Source organism: Nomascus leucogenys, chromosome 3, assembly GCF_006542625.1.
Source record: "Nomascus leucogenys isolate Asia chromosome 3, Asia_NLE_v1, whole genome shotgun sequence".
Classification (NCBI taxonomy): Eukaryota; Metazoa; Chordata; class Mammalia; order Primates; family Hylobatidae; genus Nomascus; species Nomascus leucogenys.
The window spans coordinates 19386364-19413215 of record NC_044383.1 but is presented as its reverse complement, the minus strand read 5'-3'; the positions used below and the strand labels follow the sequence as shown (position 1 = coordinate 19413215).

At 38.6% G+C, this 26852-nt stretch overlaps 1 protein-coding gene across 4 annotated transcripts in view; it reads right to left on the bottom strand.

Moving 5' to 3' along the window:
* CCDC186 (coiled-coil domain containing 186) overlaps positions 1 to 22683 on the bottom strand; it is a 53051-nt gene extending 30368 nt beyond the window's left edge. The window contains exons 1-4 of one of the 4 annotated variants that reach the window (XM_003255494.4): positions 22470 to 22675; positions 21602 to 21726; positions 11203 to 11895; positions 6127 to 6253 (exon numbers count right to left, since the gene is read on the bottom strand). In XM_003255494.4, the coding sequence (XP_003255542.2) occupies positions 6127 to 6253; positions 11203 to 11834 (759 nt within the window). In that variant the 5' untranslated portion in view covers positions 11835 to 11895; positions 21602 to 21726; positions 22470 to 22675. Of the gene's footprint in view, positions 1 to 6126; positions 6254 to 11202; positions 11896 to 21601; positions 21727 to 22469 lie in introns of all 4 variants that reach the window. The other 3 variants (XM_030806830.1, XM_030806845.1, XM_030806838.1) reach the window with 3 other exon arrangements.
* Positions 22684 to 26852: the final 4169 nt, after the last annotated feature.

Below are 26852 nucleotides of genomic sequence, written 5' to 3'. Positions count from 1 at the left end.
CCTTATCTGTGGCTTCACTTTCTATGGTTTCAGCAACCTTCAACCACCGTCCAAAAATATTAAATAAAAACTTCCTGAAATAAACAATCCACAAGTTTTCAATTGCATGCCATTCTGAGTAGTGTGATGAAATCTTGTGTTGTCTCACTATGTCTCACTCAGACTGTGAGTCATCCCTTTGTCCAGCATGTCTGCACTGTACACACTACCTGCCAGTTAGTCTCTTAGTAGCCATCTCAGTTACCAGACTGACTATGGCAGGATGACAGTGCTTGTGCGCAGCAATATTTAGCCCTTAATTAATATGTAAGTTTACTTATTAGTGGCCCCAGAGTATAAGAATAGTGATGCTGGCAATTCACATGTGCCAAAGAGAGGCTTTAAAGTGCTTATTTTAAGTGAAATGGTGACTTGAAAGAAAAAAAATCATATACTGAGGTTGCTAAGATCTACAGTAAGAATGAAACTGCGAAGAAGAAAAAAGAAATTCATGCTAGTTTTGCTGTCACACCTCAAACTTCAAAAGTTATGTATGGCCACACTGCATAAGTGCTTTGTTAAGATGGGAAAGGAGCCAGGTAGTGGCTTATGCCTGTAATCCCAGCACTTTGGAAAGCTGAGGAGGGGGAACTGCCTGAGGTCAGGAGTTCAAGACGAGCACGGTCAACACAGCAAGACCCAATCTCTACAAAAAATTTCAAAAATTAACTGGGCATGGTGGTGCATGCCTATAGTCCCATCTACTCAGGAGGCTGAGGCAGGAAGATTGCTGGAGCCCAGGAGTTGAGGCTACGGTGAGCTGTGATCCCACCATGGTACGCCAGCCAGTGATGAGACCCTGTCTCTGAAAAAAGAAAAAAAAAAAAAAAAAGGATGAAAAGGGCATTCATTTATCAGGGGCAGACATAAACAGAAACATATTCTGATTAATGGCAATCAAGTTCAGTGCTATAGACAATTTCATGCATCTACTTAGGATCTTGGAATGAATTCCCCTCAGATAAGGGGGAACTCTGTACTGTATAGTGAAAATATCATGAAAGAAATTTAAATGTTATATTAGACAACATTCACTTAATGCAAAAGAAGGCAGTGAAGGAGGAATAGAGGAAGAAAAAAGACATGAAACATGGAAAACGAAAGATATGGCAGACATAAACCCCACTGTCAATAATAACATTAAATGAAAGTGGATTTAATAATCATATCAAAATGCAGAAATTAACAGACTTGAAACAAGATTCAACTACATGTTGTCTATAGAAGGCATTTTAGGTTCAAAATGCAAGTAAACTGAAAAGAGTGGAAAAAAATATATAATGCAAACAGCAATCATAAGGAAGAGTGGCTATATTTACATAAAAAACAGACTAAAATTAAGAATGTTACCCGAGATAATGAATAGCTCATAAAAATAAAAAAGATCAAGCCATCAGAAAGATCTAACACATAAATGTATACGCATCTAAGAACGTAGCATCAAAATACATGAGGTAAAAACTAACAGAAATAAAAGGGAAAATAGACAGGTCAACAATAATTGGAGACTTCACTACCCTACTTTCAATAATAAATAGAATTTGGTAGATGATTAACACAGAAATAGGAGACTTAAACACTACCAAACAATGGAATCTAATACATTTATACAACACTCTACCCAGGAACAGCAGTGTATACATTTTCATCAAGTGCACATGGAATATTCTCCATGACAGAGGATATGCTAGGTTACAAACAAACTTCCATAAATTTAAAAGATTAAAATTATATGAAGTACATTCTCCAACCATAATGGAATAAAATGAGACCTCAGTAACAGAAAGAAATTTGGGAAATTCACAAATTTGTGAAAATTAAACCACATACTCCTAAAGAAACACAGAAGAAATTGCAAGGGAAATTAGGAAGTACTAGATGACTAATGAAAATGAAAACATAATATACCACAACTTAGGAGACACATCTAAAGGAATGCTTAGAGGAAAATTTATAACTACAAATACCTATATTAAAAAAGCAGAAAGGGGGCCAGGCACAGTGGCTCAAGCCTGTCATCTCAGCACTTTGGGAGGCAGAGGCAGGAGGATCACCTGAGGTCAGGAGTTCAAGACCAGCCTGGCCAACATTGTGAAACCCCGTCTCTACCAAAAATACAAAAATTAGCTGGGCATGGTGGCGGGCGCCTGTAACCCCAGCTACTTGGGAGGCTGAGGCAGGAGAATCACTTGAACCCAGGAGGCAGAAGTTGCAGTGAGCCGAGATTGCGCCACTGCACTCCGGTCTGGGTGACAAGAGCGAAATGCTGTCTCAAAAAAAAAAAAAAAAAAAAAAAAAAGAAGAAAAGGGTATCAAATTAATAACCTAAACTTGCATCTTAGGACACTGGAAAAACAGCAAACTAAACCAACCACCAAGAGGAGGAAGAAAATAATAAAAACTAGAATGGAAATTAATGAAATAAAGAACAGAGAAACAGAGACAAGGCCAGGTGAAGTGGCTCATGCCTGTAATCTCAGCCCTTTGGGAGGCTGAGGCAGGTGGATCGCTTGAGCTCACGAGTTTGAGACCAGCCTAGGAAACAGAGAGAAAACCTGTCTCCACAAAAAAATACAAAAATTAGCTGGATGTGGTGATGCATGCCTGTAGTAGCAGCTACTCAGGAGGCTGAGGTGGGAGGATCACTTGAGCCTGGTAGGTAGAGGGTGCAGTGAACCGAGATCGCAACACCGCAGTCCAGCCTGGGTGATAGAGCCAGACTTTGTCTCAAAAAAAAAAAAAAAAAAAAAAAAGAAAAAGAAAAACAGAGACACAAACAAAACCAAAAATTGGTTCTCTGAAAAGATGAAGAAAACTGACAAACCTTTAGCTGGAATGACTGAGGAAAAAAGAAAGATGACTGAAATTACTAGAATCAAAACAAAAGAGGGACATTACTACTGACCTTATAGAAATAAAAAGAATTGAATAAATAAATACTATGAACAATTTAACTTAGAGACAAAATGAACAATTCCTAGAAAGACACAAACTACCAAAACTGTCTCAAGAAGAAATAGATCTGAATAGACCTATAACAAGTAGAGACTGAATTAGAATAATAAAAAAGAACAACAACAAAAACCTACCCACAAAGAAAAATTCAGTCCGAGGTGGCTACACAGGAAAAATTCTTTAAAACAATTAAAGAAGAATACCAATTCTTCACAAATTTTTGCTCTTCCCCCAAAAAGGGACACTTCCCAACTCATTCTATTAATTCCTAGGTATACACCCGAGAGAAATGAAATCATACGTACACATAAAAACTAGTACGTGAATGTTCACAGAGGCATTATTCATAATAGTCAAATGGCAGAAACAACCCAAATGTCCATCAACTGATGAAGGGGTAAACAAAATATTAAAACATCAAATATCTATATAATGAACTACTATTCAATCATTAAAAAGAATGAAGTACTGATACATGCTACAACTTGAATGAACACTATGTTAAAAAAAGAATGAAGTACTGATACATGCTACAACTTAAAAACACTATGTTAAATAAAAGAAGCTAGATAAAAAGGGGTACTTATTATATAATTCCATTTCTATGAAATGTCCAGAATAGGCAAATATGTAGAGACAAAGATTACTTGTTCCCTAGGGCAGGGTTGAGGAAGTACTGTTGGAGGGAAATGAGAAGTGACTACTAATGTGTGTTGCATTTCTTTTTGGGGTGATGACATGTTCTAAAATTGTGGTGAAGGTTGCACAAGTAAAAGCCACTGAGTTGTACACTTAAAATAAGTGAACTGTGAGGAAAGTTATTTATATCTCAATAAACCTGTTGAAAAAGACCTAAATCTTATAGTACACATATACTAGTTTTCCTTATTACAAAATTATCTAGAGCAACACTGAGCAATAGAAGTACAAGCCACATGTAGAATTTAAACTTTCTAGTAGTCATACTTTAAAAAGTTAAAAAAAAGAAGCTGGGCACAGTGGCTCACACCTGTAATCCCAGCACTTTGAGAAGCCAAGATGGGCAGATCACCTGAGGTCAGGAGTTCAAGATTGGCCTGGCTAACATGGTGAAACCCCATCTCTACCAAAAATACAAAAACTAGCCAGGCATGGTGGCAGGCCCCTGTAATCTCAGCTACTCAGGAGGCTGAGGCAGGAGAATCGCTTGAACCCAGGAGGTGGAGGTTGCTATGAGCCAAGATCGTGCCATTGCACCCCAGCCTGGGCAACAAGAGCGAAACCCCATCTCAAAGATAAAATAGAATAAAATAAAAAGTAAAAAGAAACAAGTGAAATAGTTTATTAAACCCAAAATATCCAAAATATTATCATTGCAATATTATCAATCCACACGAAAAAAATGAGCCGTTTTATCTTTATACTAACTCTTGTAAGTTACATGTGTATTTTACACTTACAGCACCTCTCAATTTAGACTAGCTACCTTTGAAGTGCTCAATAGCTATATGCAGCTGGTGGATGCCATATTATATAGTGCAGATCTAGAGATACAATTAAGAAGGAAAAGCTTTTCTCTTTAAAAAACAACAACAACAACAACAAAAACCCACTAATAAGCTCATGAAAGGAAGGGCTCTGATTCCATTCTACCTGCTCGGTCTGAAGTTTCGGTCACTGAGTGACCTGACTACCAAAATATGGATTCAGCCTGTTAAGACTTCCTCATACTTTACCATTCTAACTGGTTTATATGTGGGGACCCTAGAGCACATAAAAATCAGGATTAAATACATACAATTTTACAAATACAGTCACCTTCCAATCATGCATCAAGTGAAAAATTGTTTTACCAATTGTTTACTGTTATTTTCATTATATAACTTTCTGTGAAAGATGAGACAAAATACTTTTAAGGCTAGAATGCTTCTAATCCTATTCACAGAAGAAAAAGCACCTCAAAAATAAAGAGCAGCTCAGCTTTGCTATTAGTCTGAATACTCACTTTGTTGATTCATGCATCAGAAGAGTTCATTTAAAAACTAGAAAGAGGCCGGGGGCAGTGGCTCATGCCTGTAATCCCAGCACTGGGAGGCCAGGCCAAGGCAAGTGGATCACCTGAGGTCAGGAGTTCAAGACCAGCCTGGCCAACATGGTGAAACCCTGTCTCTAATAAAAATACAAAAACTGGCTGGGTGTGGTTGGTGGCTGCCTATAATCCCAGGTACTCGGGAGGTTGAGGCAGAAGAATCATTTGAACCCAGGAGGCAAAGATTGCAGTGAGCCGAGTTTGTGCCACTAAATTCCACCCTGGGTGACAAGAGCAAAACTCTGTCTCAAAGAAAAAATAAAAAATAAATTAAAAAAAAGAAAGAAAAGGACAGGCTAGGAAAGCCAGTAAGCCAGATACAATCTAAAGTATGACAGCTAGCCTTCACGATGTAGTTTTTAAACATACTGAGAATGGAACCATACCAAAATATAAACCTAAAAACATCCTAATGCCAGACATAAACTTTCATATTTCTATTGCTTCCTCCCTGTGGGCAAAAACAGTCTAGTTGACTGTCAACTCAAATCGTCTTTTTGCTTATTTTGAACATAACAGAATATGTTCTACTATATGTAGTACAGCAGTCACACGTATAAGAATAAACTTACATAAAAGGAAATACATCAGGCTATGAGTCCTACTTTGTAAAAGAGAATGGTTTAAATGCCATGCAATTCTCTGCATTTAAAATATGATTTACCTTATAGAACTTCAACGTACATGCAAGTTTTCAGAATTTTTTTTTTTTTTTGAGACAAGGTCTCACTCTGTCACCCAGGCTGGAGTACAGTGGCACAATCTCGGCTCACTGCAGCCTCAATCTCCCTGGCTCCAGTGATCCACTCACCTTAGCCTCCTGAGTAGCTGAGATTACAGGCGCATGCCACCATATGCAGCTAATTTTCTATTTTTTTTTTTTGTAGAGACAGGGTTTCACCATGTTGCCCAGGCTGGTCTCAAACTCCTGGGCTCAAGTAATCCACCCACCTTGGCCTCCCAAAGTGCTACGATTACAGGCATGAGCTGCCACAATCAGCTGCCAGGAATGTATTTATTTTATTAATTGAAGTATGGTCTTTGAAGATTTTTGTCTTTTTTACCTGTTTAATTGTGTTCATATGCTGCTTCTCAGTTTCTGTTCTTTTCTTTAGTTCTTCTCTTAAATTGTCTTTTTCTGAACAAATGTCTACGAAGAGCTCCTGATGCTTCTTATTTTCTTTAATTAACCTAAATATAAAAAGGGCAGTACATGTAAAACATAGTTTAAAATGGAGATAATATGTGGAATATAATTTCTTTACAGATTAGGGTACAGATATCTATAATTATTCATTATGATGTTAATAAATTAACATTCCTAAAAAATCATTTTATAGTGAAACATAATATTTCGCAAAAGATTCTCTGGCCAATTAGGCTATTAACTTTTCCCTAGAAATATGAATATTTCAAACCAAAATATAATCATATGAATGAAAATCACACCCTTCCAAATTTATACCTTCAGGTACTTCAGTTATGCACCAATCCTGTCAGCACTGGCACTCTTCAAATAAGTAGTTCTCAACCACGGGCAATTTTGCCCTTCCAGGCATTTGTCTGAAGATATTTTTGGTTGTCCTAACAGGGGTAGGGGCTGCTACTGGCATCTAGTGGATGGAGGCCAGGGATGCTGCTAAACATCCTACAATGCACAAGACAACTCCAACAACAACCAAGAATCTGGCCCCAAATGGCAATACTGCTAAAGTTGAAAAGTCTTGCTTCAGATTTTAAAAATATTTTAATGATATTCTAATAGTTATAATGTACAGTCAATGTAAAACAGCAAAATAAAATCTAAGCAGAAATATTATCTTGAATTCCCCTAGAAAAACAGAAATAAAATCTCAAAAACTGCCTGCAAAGTGCTTTTAGAAATGTAAGATGCCTAACAAAGTTAACAGCAACTACTCTAGGACTAATAGCAATAGCTGTAACCTAACATTTATTGCACATTTGCTATTGGTTAAATTTAGCTTTTTTAATTTAAAAAAGTGTATCATTTCATTTAGGATTCAAAATAAGTATGAAATTATTACCATCACTTCTGTTTTATGAATTTAAAAAAAAAAAAAAAAACTAGTTAGGCATGATGGCTCATGCCAGGAGTCCCAGGAAAAGCACTTGATCCCAGGAGTTCCAGGCTGCAGTGAGCTCCACTGCACTCCTGCCTGGGCAACAGAATAAAGACCCTTGTCTCTAAAAATAAAATAAAAATATTAACAGCAAAACAAAACTGAAGCCTAAGACTTGTTCCAGGTCACACAGCTAGTAAGCAGTTGAACTTTGAATTTTGTTTTGGATCCAGGTATAATTCCAAAGCCCCAGGCCTTTCCACCTTCTACTTTGAAGATCACTCATTAACTTAACCAGTACTTACTCGGCATCTATTTTATGTGGGAAATATGTCAGCAAATAGTCCCTGCCCTCGTGGAACTTACATTCTAGGGGATAAAATAAAAATAGACTCTAGATATATAATAAAATGTCAGCTAGTGATTAAATCCTATTAAGAAAAATAAAGGAGAGCGAAAAGCCAGAGTGACTTGGGCTGCTATTTTAGATAAGTAGTCCAGATAGGCCTCTCTGAGAAGGTGACAGTTGAGCCTAGGAATCAGTGAGGAAACAACCATACAAATGTTTAGAAAAAAGGCAAATATATGCATGTTTATTCAAGCCTTTTATGACACAGTGGTTTAATTTAGATCATTTATGTGAGGCATACTCAATGTGCTACCGAAAACTACTTGAGACACAAGAGTCCTGGCTATAGTTCACAAGTAAACAATAAAGGGAGGGGGAAGTGAAAAGCAGTCAACACTCAATTTGTTACTTATGTGCCAAATGCATATTCTAGATACAGACAACTGTTCTTAATTAAGAATTTTGGTCCTAGCACTTTGGGAGGCGGAGGCGGGTGGATCATGAGGTCAAGAGACCGAGACTACCCTGGCAAACATAGTGAAACCCCGTCTCTACTAAAAATACAAAAATTAGCTGGGTGTGGTAGCGCGTGCCTGTAGTGCCAGCTACTCAGGAGGCTGAGGCAGGAGAATCACTTGAACCTGGGAAGCAGAGAGAGGTGGCAGTGAGCCGAGATCCGCCTGGCGACAGAGCGAGACTTCGTCTCAAAAAAAAAAAAAAAAAGAATTTTGGGCTGGACACAGTGGTGCATGCCTATAATCCTGGCACTTTGGGAGGCCAGTGTGGGTGGATCGCCTGAGCTCCGGAGTTCCAGACTAGCCTGGGCAACATCATGAAACCCCATCTCTACAACAAAAAAACCCACAAAAGTATTAGCTGAGCATAGTGGTATGCACCTGTTGTCCAAGCTACTTGGGATGCTGAGGTGGGAGGACAACTTGAGTACAGGAGGTTAAGGCTGCAGTGAGCTGAGATCACACCCACTACACCCCAGCTTGGGCAAGAGAGCAAGACCCTATCTCAAAAAAATAAAGAATTTTTGGGCCAGGCGCAGTGGCTCACGCCTATAATCCCAGAACTTTGGGAGGCTGAGGCGGGTAGATCACTTGAGGTCAGGAGTTCAAGACCAGTCTGGCCAACATGGTGAAACCCTGTCTCTACTAAAAATACAAAAATTAGCCAGGTGTAGTGGTAGGCACCTGTAGTCCCATCTACTTGGGAGCCTGAAGTAGGAGAATTGCTTGAATCCAGGAGGCAGAGGTTGCAATGAGCTGAGGTCACGCCACTGCACTTCAGCCTGTGTGACAGAGCGCAATTCCACCTCAAAAAAAAAAAAATTTGGTTGGAACCTTAGACAGTAATATTGATGTGTTCAAAAATCAAAGAACAGAAATAAAGAGAAGAATGGTGCTTGCCACGGCAGAGGGGGCGAGGGAAAATGGGAGATGTTGGTCAAAGCCTACAGACTTCTCAGTTATAAAATGAGTAAGTTCTGGGGATCTAATATACTCCGTGGTGATAACAGTTAATAATATCATATTGTATACTTGAAATTTGTTTAGACAGTAGATCTTAAACGTTCTCACCACACACACACACACACACACACACACAAAGGTAACTGTGATGTGACCAATGTGTTAACTAACTTGATTGTGGTAATCATTTCACAATGTATATCAAATCATCACATTGTACTCTTTAAATATATACAATTTTATCAGTTATATTTCAATAAAGCTGGGGAAAAAATGAGGGAATGTATAAACAAAGATATTTGGAAATAGATGTATTCATTAAAATTTCAAAGAAAGTAAAAGGAAGTTTTCCTCATAGCAAATTAGATGAAGGAAAAAGTTAAGAAAAAAATCTAGTTGTTTTAGAGCTAACCTGAATCACAAAGTATTTTATTTGGAATTAAAAACATTATGTGTATAACCAAAGATTAACCTTGATTTAAAATAACATCTGACATTTGTGTAATGTCCTTATGTCCACAAACAATTCCATCAGGTAAGTACTGTCACTCTAAGGTGAAAAATCTTTCACTCAAAGAGGTTGACTTGGCCAAGACAACAGAGCTGGCAAATGCCAATGGGTATCTTCCAAATACCAGATATCAGAATTATGATTATTCTGCTCACCCGTTCTGTCACTGTTCTGACAGGATGAAGCAAAAAAGAAACCAATTTTCTACTCTATTCCTAATATTTTTAGGTAAATTTAACAACTTGTAACTGGTTCATTTCTAATAACCGTATTTGAAAAAGTTCTAAAGCTCCACTAACAAAGCTCAGATTTTAACTTCGCATTTGTTAGCATGTGGCCTTGAACAAGTTACTTTTTATCTCTCTGTGCTTCACGTAACTCATCTGTACAATGGGGATAACAGTATATGTCACAGAGAGTTCTTGTGAAGAATCCATGAACTAATATATGTAATATACCAGGCACATAATTATCAGCATACACATGTTTACTGCTATTATTATTAAATGTATAACATAATTTATAAGGGAGGTATGAAAGTGGTAGTAAGAGTCTAGATCTAAGTAAAGTGGGAAGAGGCATCAGAGATAATCTCAAGAGGAAGGTCTAAAAGAATAGGTACAGCCTACAGGAAAATGAGAAAGTTACCCTATAAAATGCAAGAATAGCAGCAGCACTGATGGTTCAAGTACAAAAGCATACAGTTTATTCACATAATATAGTATTACAGTAAGGATATGAATAACAATACAGGCATTTGTTTGGAGGTAGTATTAAGAAGGGCCTTGGAGTCTTGAAGAGATACTTGCAAACCCAAGTTCACAGTAGCATTATTAACAACAGCCAAAAAGCAGAAGGAACCCAGATGTCCATTAATGGATGAATAAACAAAATGTGGTATATACATACAATGGAATATTATTCAGCCTTAAAAAGAAATGAAATTCTGACATGTTACAACACGGATAAATGAGGACATTAGGCTACATAAAATAAGCCAGTCATGAAATGAAAAGTATATGATTTCACCTACATGAGGTATCATGAGTAGTCAAACTCAGCAACAGAAAGTAGAATGGTGGTTGACAGGGACTGAGGGCAAGTGGAAATAGTGTTGTTGTTTAACGAATACAGTGTTTCAGATTTGCAAAGTGAAAAAGTTCTGCAGATTGGTTGTCCAACAGTGTGAATATATAATAACACTACTGAAATGTAAACATAAAAATGGTTAAGATGGTAAATTTTAAACTATCATGAAAACAGAACTTCACAAATCCAAAAGAAGTCTAAACCTATATTATTATTTACTGAACGATAATCAATTATTCTGTTCTCTAAATTTTAATGTTTTAAACCAATGAATTTAGAATGAAGATTTTAAGAAAAAGTTTTGGAATTTTATGACTTGTCATTTCCTTTTGAGTTTCTCTTAGTTTTGACAATATTATACTTCTACATTCTTTCAAAAGTGAAAAATTTGAGTTGTCTATAAAAATTTCTAGCACATTAATACATTTACACTATTTAACATATTAAACTTAGATATTTGAAAAACTTGACATTTGCTCACACATTTAGAAACTATACATTTATTGTTCAACTACTATGTGCATGATTCTAATGTGGAAGTAAAAATGAACAAAATGATATTTTCCTTTAAAGAATTCTATCTCGAATCCCTGTGGGGAAAAAAAAATAACCTAAAGGTATAAAAAACTTACTTTTTTATGATATGTTCCTGCTGCAAATATTTATCTTGCACACACTTTTCAAACAGAACTAATGCATGTTCTCCCTTATTCATTCCATTTGGTACTCGATGTTCTGCAAACTCCGTAGATAAGAGCTCAGATTCTATTTCTTCCAACAAATCCTCTGATGCTGAAACGCTCTTTATTTTTGAAATAAATTTCTTGGTGCAGTCTGTATCATAGGGGCTTTCTGAATAAGTCTTTTCATTAGCTGATTCTGGAAATGTAGATGACCTTAATTCCACCAATATTTGTGTTACTTTCTGTTCTGTTTCATTTGTTTTTGACATTTGTTTAGCAAAATTTCCACTAGGAAAATTAGCTATTTGTTCAGAATTTTCTGAGCCTACGTCTGTCTTGACACAAGAATCCTCACCTCCACCATGATCTGGAATATAATTTTCCTGGGCTTCAATTCGATTATTATGCTCATTAGGTTGACATAAAGTTTTATCAGTGTTTAATGACAATAGTTTGGACTCATTTTCTAATTTGCTGCTTTCATTGTCAGAAAACAAGTTGCATGAGTCTTCCTTTAATTCAGGTGTTTTCCCAACATTTTTATCAGAGGAAGTAGAGGCTATGTGGTCTGTCTCTGACATGCTGACTGGCACCAATTCACTTTGTAATTCTTCAAATCTGCTCCTGATCTTCGTTTTACATCTAAGAAATTGAAACATCAAAATTAAAAACCACTTTAAACCAAAACCCCATACAAACTTGCACACACTCTGTGATGTGGAATAACTAACACCACAAATTTTACCACTAATAATTCCTTTAAAAGCCTGTCCTTGAGAAAAAAGAAAAAGGACTAGGACAGCTAACCCAAGCTGGCTAGCTACAAGCAGTAGGGCCACTGCAAAGTCTCACTGTCTTTCCTCCTTCATTTCAGTCAAACAACTTCATTAATTAATTTCAGTTGTAGTCTGGCATTCTCCAATCATCCCCATAAGATGTTAGGTAAGGAGTAATGCTAGCAACTAGAAGATGAGTGCCAAAGAATGCTTAGAATTCCTTCAGCTCTGTAAAGAAAAAAAGACTACCTCATAAATCTGTAAGAAAATACTGGAGAAATAATACACCAATAAAAGCACTAGAAATAACAAACCAAGATAACAAAACAACGCACATTAAAGAAGATAAAAATTTACTAAGAAGGAAACCTAAATAACAAGACACAACTACCTATAGCCCAGAGATCTAGATTTGAGACATAATGAAGTCAGGGTGTAAAGAATCCCTGGTAGAAATTAGTTTTTCATCCAGGCAGGAATCCAGGAAGTACCATGGTGATTTTCAAACATTCTCATCAGGAAAAAAACAATGTCCAGTACAAAGAAAATGGAGCCCATATGCACTGCCTAGGTCAATAAAAGCAACTTTAATAAATTAATTTGACCAAGTTAGAATGTATATATATATACACACACACACACGTATATATATACGTGTATATATATATACACATATGTGTGTGTGTGTGTGTGTGTGTGTGTGTGTGTGTATATATATATATATTTTTTTTTTTTTTTTTTTGAGAGAGTCTCACTGTTGTTGCCCGGGCTGGATGGAGTGCAATGGTGAGATCTCGGCTCATTGCAACCTCTGCCTCCCAGGTTCCAGCAATTCTCCTGCCTCAGCCTCCGAGTAGCTGAGATTACAGGTGCCCACCACTACGCCTGGCTAATTTTTTGTATTTTTAGGAAGAGATAGGGTTTCACCAAGTTGGCCAGGCTGGTCTCAAACTCCTGACCTCAGGTGATCCACCTGCCTTGGCCTCCCAAACTGCTGGGATTACAGGGGTGAGCCACTGCACCCGGCCTAGAATAGATTTTTATATTGTTTATGGAGGTTACTATTCTAGCCATTTTATGACAATTAGTCATCTTCAAATATTATGCTACAACACATAATTATAAAATATTTCCACAATCTTGATAAAAAAAATTGTTGACTTCTTTTGTCAGGTATCAACAAAGCATGTACAAGGTAATGAGTTACTGAAACCATGTGAGGTTAGATTAAAAAGTGGACAGATCATAGTTTTGACAGAAATAACAGAGCAATAATTCCAGATGAGAGATAGACTAATGGAAAATAGCTCTAGTTTATACATGAGATATAAACTAATTGAAAACTAATGGGGAGATATACTAAATTTTTAAATAACAAAATATGCATGGTTACATCAGGCTGGGATAAAGGTGGTTATCAGAGGATGATGAAAAGAGAGAGAGAAGACTGGTCAGGTAGACTCCATAGAAGGCTAAGCAGGAGTGAATTTTGTTAAGAACAAATCATAGTAAATCACAGTGACTTGTAGACTTAATTATAGTGCAGAGTTTCTAGCACATAGTGGGTTCTCAAATATTTGTTAAATTAAAGCCTGTAAGCACAGAAATGGTAACACTAGTATTTGAGAAACATTATTCTAGGAATGTCGAAAATGGGAGGAAAAAGTGTAAGAAAGGAAAAGCAGACCAGCTTGTTTGCTAAATATGCTAATTTCTAGACTGCCCTCTGGGGCATCAACTAATATAGCCACTGGCCTAAATACTCTACCTCTCTGTATAAATACGTTTCCAAACAACCAAATTATCATTATTTTGCTGCAGATATTTTATAACCAAGCCAAAGCACATACTAGTATTAAGGGCTTGGTTTAGACAATACAAAGAAATGGAGTAAATAAGACTTTGTAAGTACTCTGTATTCCAAAATTTAGGACAAAATAAAATAATTCTCAAACAAAGGCACTGCCACCTACATTACCTCACCCAAAGTAACTCACTTTAAGATATAACTTGTAGGCTGGGTGTGGTGGCTTACGCCTGTAATCCCAGCACTTTGGGAGGCCAAGGAGGGTGGATCATGAGGTCAGGAGTTCAAGACCAGCCTGGCCAAGACGGTGAAACCCCGTCTCTACTGAAAATACAAAATTAGCTGGGCGTGGTGGCAGCCGCCTGAAGTCTCAGCTACTTGGGAGGCTGAGACAGGAGAATCGCTTGAACCCATGAGGCGGCGGTTGCAGTGGGCCAAGATACGCCATTACACTCCTGCGTCTAAAAAAAAAAAAAAAGTAAGGAGAGGGAGCACATCTTTGAGTCAAATTACACCTCTTCATGCCAAGCAGCTGGGAACAGCTTCAACTTTTCTTCAGAGAAAACAATGAGTGTGTGACTTCATTTTTTTTTTTTTAATGGCTAGAACCTGTCTTAATTTCTGGAATAAGTTTTTTGTAGTAACCAAAAGTGGCGGCAAAGTTACATCGGACCAAGAGATTCTTAAAGGACCGCACTTCAGAGGAAAGTACAGAGGTTAGGAGTGTTTTACACTGTATGACTGGAGATCCAGTAAGGAAAAAATAAAACCATTTCATGTTTATACCCCAGATTTAAGATTCCTCAGTAAACCAGTTTTACTACTTTTCCATTCGTATCTCTCAACACATTCCTGAAATCCTGGCACTTCATTATACTTTACCAGCCCAACCAGTCTAACTCAAAGATTCCTTCAACTTGCGTATTAACATTTCAATGGCTTTGTTCTCAACTAGAATATTCTTCCCTTAGGTGTATCTAAAGTCTATGTTTAAAGGACCAATTCTAATGTCACATCTTCCTCCAAATTTTCTCTCATCACAAGTACAAAAATAGTCTCTCAGGGTAAATTAAAAAACACGGCATTTATACTAATCAAGCACATAGAGCCTTTCTTGTGACCTTTTTGAAAAAGCAGCATTTAGCCTTTTAAATGATCTTCGTACTTGCACGAAGATAGAACCTCACTCTGAACTGAATCAAACTCTTAAGTCTCATGCAATATGATAGTAATAATAAATCTAACAAACATATTCTCTACTACATTTACATGCATTTTTGCAAATGCTCTTCAGTGGTTATACAAATGAAGATGGGGTCAACTGGGTTTACACAGTGGTCTAGGGAGCAAACAGCATTCAGTGGATGGAAAACAGATTATAAGATGACAATATGCAAGATAGTATAGAACAACAAAAACAGGTCATCCTGCTGGATATTCATCTAGATTTAAAAAGCTGTTTATTTGGTTACCTAAGCTTAGAATGTTTTACATATCCTCCTGTAAATTAAGGAAGACTCACATTAATCTCAAAAGGCAAGTACTTTCTGTAACTTCTGTCAGCAATATGCTCATGATTTTTAGAAAAATCATGTAAATTGGCATGTGATAATTACTTAGCTTGCAAGCTGGTTTTTTTTTTTAAGATGGAGTCTCGCTCTGTTGCCAGACTGGAGTGCAGTGGTGCGATCTCAGCTCACTGCAACCTCCGACTCCCTGGTTCAAGCTATTCTCCTGTCTCGGCCTCCCAAGTAGCTGGGATTACAGGCACGAGCCACCATGCCCAGCTAATTTTTGTATTTTTAGTAGAGACGGGGTTTCACCATGTTGGCCAGGATGGTCTCAATCTCTGGACCTCGTGATCCACCCACCTCGGCCTCCCAAAGTGTTTGCACACCTTCTGATGATGCTCAAATGAATACTGTTTGGCAGCCAAAGGAAAAGGAGGGGGTTAACAAAGGTCTATGTGTATATATGTAACAAAGCCATCACCATAAATAGCTGCACAAGAGTGGTAGCAGATGGGGAGAAAAAGCAATGAACTTGATTATGTCCACAATTAACCAGAAGAAAAACAGTCAGCTGAGTCCTCATGTAGGCCTCCAGTTGACAATACTGATACAGGCCAATTTGGTTGCCGTCCAAGTTTTTTTGGGGGAGGGGGTATGGGGTAAAAGGGGAGCCGTCATCGAGGCTACTAAGGATAGAATGGCAAGAGTAGACTAAAGGGAAAGGATGTAAAACAAGACATTAGTTCGCAAGATTATTTTAATTTAAGAAGTGCTGGTACACTGGGGGTGCAGTGTGTAATTCCTACACTTCGGCTGATGTGGAAGGATTGATTGAGCCCAGGAGTTTGAGACCAGCCTGGGCAACATAACAAGACCTAATCTCTGTAAAAAAAAAAAATTTGTTAAAGTTAGCTGGGCATGGTGGCATGCACCTGTAGTCCCAGCTACTCAGAAAGCTGAGGTGGGAGGATCACTTGAGTCCAGGAGTTCAAAGCTGCAATGAGCTATGATGGCACCACCACACTCCAGCCTGAGCAAGAGTGAGACTCGGTCTCTAAAAAAGAAGTGCTTGTACAAAGCAAATTTACACTCATATATATATATATATATATATCGTAATTACAATTATAGATTACAATACCTTTTAGCAACTCTTACTCATTAGGAGAAATACCGTATTTAATACAGTACAGTCACAAAATTCCTTTTAACTCAAGTACTTTTTCTCCCTTAGAGTTGCTTCTGTTTCTGACACAGTACTACAGGACCAATTCACACTTCAAAATCATTTCAGTGGGTGAGAACTGGTTTCGCTCTTACTGGAGCTCATCAGCTGTAGGCAACTGGTCAAGAAACAATTTTTTACTTGCCTTAAAGTCAACCATTACCCACTCTGGAACTTATTTTTTAATGAAAGAACTCACATCTTTACAAAATTATTTCCATACAAGAGCCATGTAAATGAAAACACTGTCTTCTGGTTCCATTTCCTGTTTTTCTAGTCAGCAGTATAAACAACAAAAAATTTAGGTTTGATAAACTGCAAATATTGCCCCTATATATAACATCACTATTGTAAAATCTAAGATTGGGTCGAGGTATTTTTCAGACCCTGCATTTTGATGGACCAGCTGGTGCCTGCCACGTGGACCACCAAACTGGCTCAACTGGTCTTGAGACTTGGCACAAGAAGACAGCTTCAACCCCCTATGAGTCATCCCCGACCCAACCAATCAGCATTCCCCATTCCCTAGCCCCCTGCCCACCAAATCATCCTTAAAAAACCCTAGTCTCCTAATTTTCAGGGAGATTGGTTTGAGTAATTAACTTCTTACTACTACTTGGCTGGCTCTGCATTTATTAAAACTTTCTCTATTGCAATACTGCTATCTCAGTAAACTGCCTCTGTGCAGCAGGCAAGAAACTGTCAGGCGATTACAAACTCACAGATATTCAGTAACAGGTTATCAAACAAACTAGTCTCATACAAAGGTACTAAGAAATACATTTCCAAACTAGATGTTCATTTTTACCAAAAACATATTGAGCATCTATTAATATGTGCAGGCACTATTCTAGGTGTTGGGAACATGGCAGTGAATAAAACAGAAATCCTCATTTTATTCTTCGTGTTTTACTGCCAATAAACACTAAAGTATTATGAATTCTACAGTATTTAATGTTACAGTATTTTAACTTTAAGGTTTGCCAGGGCTCCATCAGAAGCTAAGTAAGAAATGCCTAAGTGTTTTAAGTCTATTAAGAGAAATTTGGCTTCATTCACAGACTATAAATTTTTAAATTATAAACTGTAGTACCATTCTTTTTTTTTTTTCTTTCTTTAAGATGGAGTCTCGCTCTGTCACCCAGGCTGGAATGCAGTGGTGCCATCTTGGCTCACTGCAACCTCTGCCTCCTGGGTTCCAGCGATTCTCCTGCTCAGCCTCCCGAGTAGCTGAGATTACAGGGGTGTGCCACCACACCCAGCTAATTTTTGTATTTTTAGTAAAGATGGGGTTTCACCATGTTGGCCAGGCTCTCTTGAACTCCTGAACTCAAGCGATCCGCCGGCCTCAGCCTCCCAAAGTGCTGAGATTACAGGCATGAGCCCCCGCGCCCAGCCCATACCATTCTTAAATAATAAGAGTTGTACACTTCTCAAGTAATATCCATTAAGCAAACTGAACTTGAGAACACTCCTGTTTTTCAATATAATGGTTTACTGTCCTTTGTAAGAAAAGTACTTACATCAAAAGAGTTATGTCTTCTCCAAAAACACCTTGAAAGCAGCATAAACAAAAGAATAACATCTTTCTGACTAGTTCTATCAAGATTTTGATATTGCAATTAATGTCAGAAGTAAAATCAAATCAAAAACGCATCCACACAGTTCAATGTAACCTGCTCACAACCCCCAAATAACTGACTTTTGATAAATAATTAACTTCAAAAGACACTTTCTGGATAAAGCTAGCTATTTACTTATTTATTTATGTTTAGAAACAGGGTCTCATTCTGTCACTCAGGCTGGAATGCAGTGGCTCAACCATAGGTCACTGCAGCTTCAAACTTCTGGGCTCAAGCAATCATCCCACTTAAGCCTCCCAAGTAGATAAGACTACAGGTGCATGCCACCATACCCAGCTAATATTTTTAACTTAGCTTTTTAAAAACAGAATAATAGGATGGAAAAGAACTTGTGTAAGAAACATGAAAATGTTGTTTCACATGATGAAAATATCTAACACTTAAGTTTCATACAAGGTGAATTTATGCAGATCAAATTCTGCTTTTAAAAGATAAAAACCAAGAGGGCTATTTCAAAAAAAAAAACTGTAAATAACTTCTACAAAAAGAAGAAATAACTTTTAAAGTAGTCACATCCTGTTAAGCTTTTGGGTAAAAGTTAACTTTTTATTTTATTATTAGAGACAGGGTCTTGCTCTGTCACCCAGGTTGGAGTGCAATCAGAGGTCACTTGCAGCCTCAAATTCCTGGGCTCAACTGATCCTCCTACCTCAGCCTCCTAAGAAGCTGGGACTAAAGTACATGCCACCAAACCCAGCTAATTTTTAAAAATGTTTTGTAGAGATGGAGTCTTGCTATGTTGCCCAGGGTGATCTCAAACTACTGGCGTCAAGCAATCTTCTCACCTCAACCCCCCAAAAGTGCTGTGATTACAGATGTGAGCCACCATGGTTGGCACAAATTTAACTGTAATATACTGAGTTTAAGTGAAACATAGCACTAGAATAAAAAAGTTTCCTTTAGTTCACCAGTTTGAAAAGTTTGTTTTATGAGACCAAGGTTATTTATCCCTGTGGGGGTATGTTTAGCTTTACAACCCAGACTCAGGGCAAGAACTTTATGATATGTGCATTATATCACACAGACACACACACACACACACACACACACAGAGATGTTTAAAAAAAAAAAAAGACCTGAGCAATAGATGCAGCAAGACCCCCACCCTCTACCAACTCCCAAATAGTACCAAATCCTGTAATAGGGTAACAGGACAAAGAGAAATTATGGTCCATCAAAATTCCATGAAAAAGAGGGTCAGTGGCCACATCACATAGTTCACATTATCAAGTTACACCATATATGTCATATCAGCTCGGTAATTTTACATATCTCCTATAAATACTTTAAAATACTAAAGCATAAAGTTATCAGAAATAACTTTCTACTAATATAGAAATCTAATTTGAAGATTGCACTTACACTTTAATGAGTCTAAGAAAACATGAAAAGTATTATCAGCTAATTTTCTTCTAAATCTGAAAACGAATAAAGTAGGTAAAAAAAAAAATCTGACCCATAGTTCCTTTTTCAAAAAGGAAGGCTCTCAGGCCTTCCTTTACAGGTGGCTCACACCTGTAATACCAGCACTTTGGGAGGCCGAGATGGGAAGATCAAATGAGGCCAGGAATTAAGAGACCAGCCAGGGAAACATAGCAAGACCTGGTCTATAAAAAATAATAATATACATTTTTTAATTAAAAAGATTAGCATGGTGGCCTGTGCCTGTTGTCCTAGCTACTCAGGAGGCTAAGGCAGGAGGATTGTTTGAGCCCAGGAGTTCAAGGCTACAGTGAATTATGATCATACCACTATACTCCAGCCTGGGTGACAGACTGAGATCTTGTCCCAAAAAACTAAACAAAATGAAGGCCAATATCTTTAAAAAAATTTTTTTTTCAAGTTATAAGCCTGCATTACTTTAAAAAGTTTGGGTTAATGTTTAAATTTTGAAGACACCTTTGGCCACAGTTGGTTAATTTGGTATGCTCTAGTTTATTAAAAACATGAACTGATGGTCTACTGTGGGATTATGTATTAAGTGCGGTAGACACTACATAGTCTACATAATCCTACAACTATCAGTTCAAGTGTCTTAACGATAGACAAATGTTAATAAGAAATACACTCACCATCCAATCAAAACTATGCTGGGGCTGATTTCCACTTTGTGTCTACTGTCCCTTCATCTCAGTATTTTTCCTTTTTTTTACTTTTTAGCCCAAATATTTTTTAAATCTCAGTAGCTAAGAAAGTTCAAAGTAGTATGAAACAATAGATTAAATTATCTATGATCTCACTGCTGCCCCTAAAATGAATACTAAGTATAACATTTGCAATACTGTAAACTCAGTGATATGTTTATGAGAAATTGAAGAACCAGCTTTAGTTATTTTAAGGTAGAGATAAAAGAAAAACCTAAGTTTTACTAAAAGAAAAAAAATTTCAGGGTAAGGATTCTTACTTTAACACGAAACTGTTGCATGAATTTGAGAAACTAGTGCAGATTACTAGTCCTTCTTCAAAGGGAAAGATTATTTTCTAAATCTCCAAATAAAGCTGCTTTGTGCTTCAACCTACTGCCTCTTCCCTAGAGTCAGTATACTGCAATGCTTTTATCTTCACTCCATGATGTCAGCATAAAGCTGCAAATAGATGTTTCTAAACTGAACATACTAAGCAATCATCATCAGCTATGCTGTCACTGCACAGCACTAAAGGACAACTCTCTAGTTTATGGGTGAAGGAACTAAAAGGTTAGAGTGGTTACTGTGATACACACCAGCCAATCCTTTCCGTTAGCAATAAATAGGACTCAAAAGCCAATGACACACTATGGAATCTCCACTGTTTAAAGAAACCTTAAGTTTATATGCAGTTATTCTGAATTTAACAGGGCCTTTAAAAAACAAACACAATCCATGTATTTTCAGGGAGAATCTTCAGTAATCATACGTTTGCCTATTATGCTGTAAAAAGTTGTTTTAATTCTTAATACTGCAAGATTCGTGATCTAATATCTTCACTGCATTAAAAATAACATGAAAAGACCAAAAATAAAAGAAAAATCAATCTGGCCAATCATTACTGTTTTTTATTTGTGTAATGTTGGATAAAGAATTGAAGTTACACAGGGAACAGTGTACATTACACACAGAGATAGTTCAGTTTCACTATCAATCTCTCTTGAACCTGAACCCTTCCCACGAGATGAACACTCGGTAAATATTAAGGTGTACTTGATAGTTGGGAAAGCCACACCCACAACTAGCATACCTAAATAGATAATAGCAGATTAATTTCTTCTGAATGACTACCAGCACACCTTTTGAAACCCTGATTTACTGCACACCTTAGAAGACAACACCCGGCCTATCGTTTTGGAAGAAACAAAAAGCTGGGCATCAAAGGAACATGACACACAGGCAGAGAAAACGGCCAAGTACCTGGGACTGTACTGCGTATTTTTACTATATTCTCTCTTCTGATTCCCACAGGTAACAAGATTATCAAGTGAAAGAAGTAGGATTCTAATCCAGATGTTCTGACTCGAAATCCAGGACTTTTTCCTCTAAACAAAATCAAGATGGGAATATTAGCTGAAGTTGTTAAACTGTTAACAGCTAAGCAATAATCACACCTGCACTGTTTCCCAAGATTGCTACTTAGGGACATGTGGAAGGATTTTTGTTTTGTTTTTGCCATTTTTCATTACTGATGGAGATATAAATCTGAAACCCCTTCCTTACCAATCAAGGTTTATGAAATGCCTTGACGTCCTTGAAAGACAACATAAAGAACACTATCCACCACTCCAAAGAATCATTTCTAAGGAACTTAGAATCACAGTAATGGAAGTGTTTGGAAGAGGGTAACAAGTCTTCACAACAGTAAATATAAAACACCCACATATAGTCAACTTAAGACGAAAAGCGAAATAGGCGATTGAGTCTAGGAAACATTCTCGAGCAGGTGGGGCTTGGCTGCAGTTCACACGCAGCCCAGGCAATGGGCTCCAACTTAGACGCTCTCGAGGCACAGCCCCCACGACCCCCGCTGACCCCTCTTCGCCACCTCCAAGATCCCGGAACCCAAGTAGGAAGGCAGGGAGAGGAAAGGGCTTGAAACCCGTTCCCCAGCCCTCCCCTTCCTCCGCGCCCTCGAAGGAGCCAGGTGGGGAGCCGGCTCGACCTCGACCTCGCACTCGCCCTCGCCCCCGCCCTGGGACGTGAAGGAAGGAGCGGAAGGTTGGCAGCCCCACCGCACCGCCACCGCGACTCCCCGGTGTGCCCCGAGTGCCCCTCAGACACTCACCCCACTTATCCAAGCCTCAGGCCACACCCTAACGAGGCTGCTGGAGCTCTGGCTCAGGAGCCAACTTTTCCATAGTGGGGTCCAACCACCCAAGAGTGGGAGGAAAAGACCGCGGTGAGAAACACAGCCGACGCCTCACTCAGCCGCGGCTTCCCCAAATCCCTGCGGAGCTGACACATCAACAAAGATGGCGGCGACACCGAAGCCGGCCCGGTTACGGCTGAGGGGGCGGGGGCTCCCTGGAGGAACCAATCAGCGCAGCGCGGGCGGGGTGACGCAGCGCGGGCGGGGTGACGCAGCACACCTTGAGGCCCTGGGTAACCTGTCTGCAGTGGGCTGGGCTGGCGGAGCTCACCTCCCACCTCGCGGCGCGGGAGGCCCCACCTTGCGGCCCGGGAGGCCCCGCCCCGCACTCCGCCTGGCTGGGCACCCACGCCTCAGCGACCTGGAGAGACGGGTCTCCTGCCCCTTGGTCGGGTTCTTCCTTTTAAGCTCCTCCCGACCCACGCAGGTTGTTTTCTTTCTGCAGGACGCTCTTGTTGGCTATTACTCCTCCTCACCCTTTGGCCTGCATGAGTCAGGGACATAAAGCAATAAAAGAGAATTTGAAATTGTGGCTTCCCGGCTCTGATGCGTAAACCTTGCACCTTACGTGGGCGGAGTCGGCTGGAGCAGGCTACCTGCCAGGTCGACGATTCAGCCCTGGGGGAGACCTCTGGGGGTTCCATAACAGCGCGTTCGTGTCTTTAGCGTGGCGCTGCTGCCATTGTTTAATAATAAACTGTCGATGCCTTCGTCTCTGGCTTCAGGCTGAGCGCATTGATGGTAGGAAGTGTCCTCTCCCGGCTGAGTAACCTGGCACGCAGCATGGCAACAAAAAGTGTATTGGGTACAGTTGCCTCGCCGGGCCCAGAGAAGGAAGGTCAGCAGTTCAGTCTCTCGACGTTTTGCAAACCTCCTCAGTCCGGGGAAACGATGTTCTTTGGTTTAGGACTTACACACATTTCATGAATGAAAATAGCTAATGCAGACGATTCTGCAATGTAAGAGTTTGTAAAGCAAAACTTACTACTGTTCTGTTAAGTGTCTTCCACACTGTTGGCAAAACACACACACGAAGGTGTAATGGCACCTCACTCCTCCTTAAATGAAGGTACTACATTGAAGCACATTTTGCAGTTAAAGTGTCTTGTCATAGAAAATAAATGATTTGACTTTAAAACAATAAATCGACCAAACCTTCCTAGGGAGACAATCCAAGGGGAAAAAACTGAAGAAACCTTAAGCTGTTTTCAGTACTCGTCAGTAATAACATTGGTATTACTATTTCTGAATATTTCTGAATTTATAATTAGTATAAAGTATATATCTTTGTGAACCAAGTTTTTCACCATAAGAGAAAAGAAATACAAATATAAACCAAAGACATTACATTAAAATTCTGCAATCCTATATTTGAATTTACAAATATCAGAATTAACTCATGGTACTTTTTTTTCATGAAAAAAGGTGTGTCCACTGAAACTCCTAGAACAGTGACCAACCCATTGCACACTCCTATTCCCCAGATTATCATCTCTAAAGAGCATTGCCCAAAAAAAGTTACCTTGGCTTCTCTTGGAGGTTAAGTGCTGATTCCCAGTAGGGGCAAGAAATATTCAAGATAGCCTAGGACATGTTGGTTGTAGCAGAAAGCAAGGAAGAAAAGCAAAGATAACATGAACTGTGCCCAAAGGCTGACTCAGAAGGCAGTTCAAAGAGGCCCCAACTTCTCAAACAGGACAAATTTAGCATTCAAAGATAGTAACAGCAACGGGTTGAGACGTATTATGTAAAAAATCAGTGAGTGTATTTATTTTTTTTAATGTCATTGACCCTCTTGGAAAGATGCCAACAAGTCATTATAATCTGAGAACTGATAAAGGTAAAGAATCAAGCATTCATCCTACCTTTCCTGTTGCAAACGGAATGTAAATCAAATAGTCAATGTGGGGAAGCTCTTCTCTATAGAACTCCATGTAATAATTGCAGAAAGAAAGATAGATGATCACCATTTTGCAAACCCTGATGAAATAATGGATCTAGGTAATCATCTGTGAACCTAGAACCATTAGATGAAAAACTGATAGGAAGCTTCGTATTGTAATGGATGGATGGGGCTGGCACCACTTGAACCTACTAGATCAATCTTAATATCCTCCAAAGTGAAACAACTACATACTATGTATTTTCTGAAATGCTACAATAGAGAAGCACAACACCACCTGTGAAGTATTCCTGCCAGGGGGATGCAATCAACAAAATTGAATGGAAAAAAAAAAAAAACCCTGCAGTTACTGTGATAAATAAATTGCAAGAGAAGTACAGGATTTAAAGAGAAACCCCTTTTAAAAATATATCACTGAGTGCAAATACAGGATGTTTTGATACTGATTTGAACATATCAACGATTTAAGATAACATTTGAATGGCTGGGTGTGGTGGCTCACACCTGTAATCCCAGCACTTTGGGAGGCCAAGGTGGGCTGCTTGAGCTCAGGAGTTTGAGACCAGCCTGGGCAACACAGTGGGATCCCATCTCTAAAAATAAAATAAAAAAATAACATTTGAGGTATCTGGAAATGTTTACATTAATTTTATGATATTAAGAAATTATGGCCAGGCACTATGGCTCACATTTGTAATCCCAGCTACTGAGGCGGGGTGATGGCTTGAGTCCAGCAGTTCAAGACTGCAGTGAGCTATGACTGTGCCACTGCACTCTAGTCTGGGCAGCAGAGCAAGACCCTGTCAGAAAGAAAGGAGAGGAGAGGAAAGGAGAAAGGAGAGGAAAGGAGAAAGGAAAGGAAAGCAAGAGAAATTATTGTTTTTGAAGTTGGGATAAGTTTTGGTGATGTTACTTAAAAGTGGTAATCTCTTAAAGACACCCACTTACAATATTTTTGGATGAAAAGATACAATATCCCGGAAAGTAATAAAGTGCTTAACAAACAAAATACCACCTGATGATAGTATGTGAAAGAACAGAAACCAACTGAAAGAGCTCCCTGTGGCCAAAGCTGGAAAAATCTGAGCAAGGAAATACAGTAGTTTTGGATTATAAAAGTATAAAATAAATGTCCATGAGTCCATTATTAAATTAGTAAATGGAGAAGAGACAAATCTCCCATACAGAAAAATTCCAAATAATTTCTGTAGATACTGCATCCTCAAAGAGGGACAACATAACTCCCTACTCCTTAAATGTGGGCTTCAAATAATAGCTTCCTTCCAAAGTGTATAGTATGAAAAAGGAAGGGAAAAAAAAGAATATAGTAGAAAGACCCAACAAACACTACCACAGCCAGATGACCAAATCCTACATCAATTGTCATAATCATATTCATAGGATGTACGCTTGATATGATGCAATAAAAATGGCATTTTTACCTCTGTGGTCTTCCTTCCAATAACCCGTAACTCCTTTCCTACCAGCAGAAAAACATCAGACAAATTCCAAAAGTAGGGCATCCTAGAAAAGGCCTGAGAGTACTCCTGGAAACTTGACGTCAAGGTCATCAAAACAAAGTCTAAGGAAGTCCCATGGCCAAGAAGAGCCTAAGGATCCATGAAAACTAAATGTAATATGATATCCTGATGAGATCTTGCATCAGAAAAGGGACAGTATGTAAAAACGAAGGAAATCAAAAAGATGGGCTTTAGTTAATAATGTATCAATGTTGGTTCCTTGGTTCCTTAATTGTAACAAATGTATCATGCTAACAGACCATGCTAATAATGGGGGAAAGGATGTGGCTTCTGTCAGAACTCTGTAAAGCACTTTCTTTTCTTTCCTTTTTTCTTTCTTTTTTTTTTTTTTTTTTTTTTGAGACAGAGTCTTGCTCTATTGCCCAGGCTGGAGTGCAGTGGCAGTGATCTTGGCTCGGTGAAACCTCTGCCTCCTGTGCCTCCTGGGTGCAGGCGATTCTCCTGCCTTAGTTTCACAAGTAGCTGGGATTACAGGCGCCCGCCACCACACCCAGCTAATTTTTTTAAATTTTTTTATTTTGAGTAGAGACAGGGTTTCACCATGTTGGCCAGGCTGGTCTCAAACTCCAGACCTCAAGCGATCTGCCCGCCTGGGCCTCCCAAAGTGCTGGGATTACAGGAGTGAGCCACCGCACCCAGTCAGCACTTTCATTTCACTATTCAGTAAATCTGAAACTGCTCTCAAAAATAAATTTAAAAGATACATCAACTAAAGAAAAAAAAATCAGGCTTTTAAAGAATTGAAGTTAGTGAAGTTAGTTTTATTCAGTCTTACCGAGGACTGCAACCAGGGAGATCCCAGAGAATTTCTGTTAAACTACTCCAAAGCAGTGGGTCAGCACACTTTAAATATTA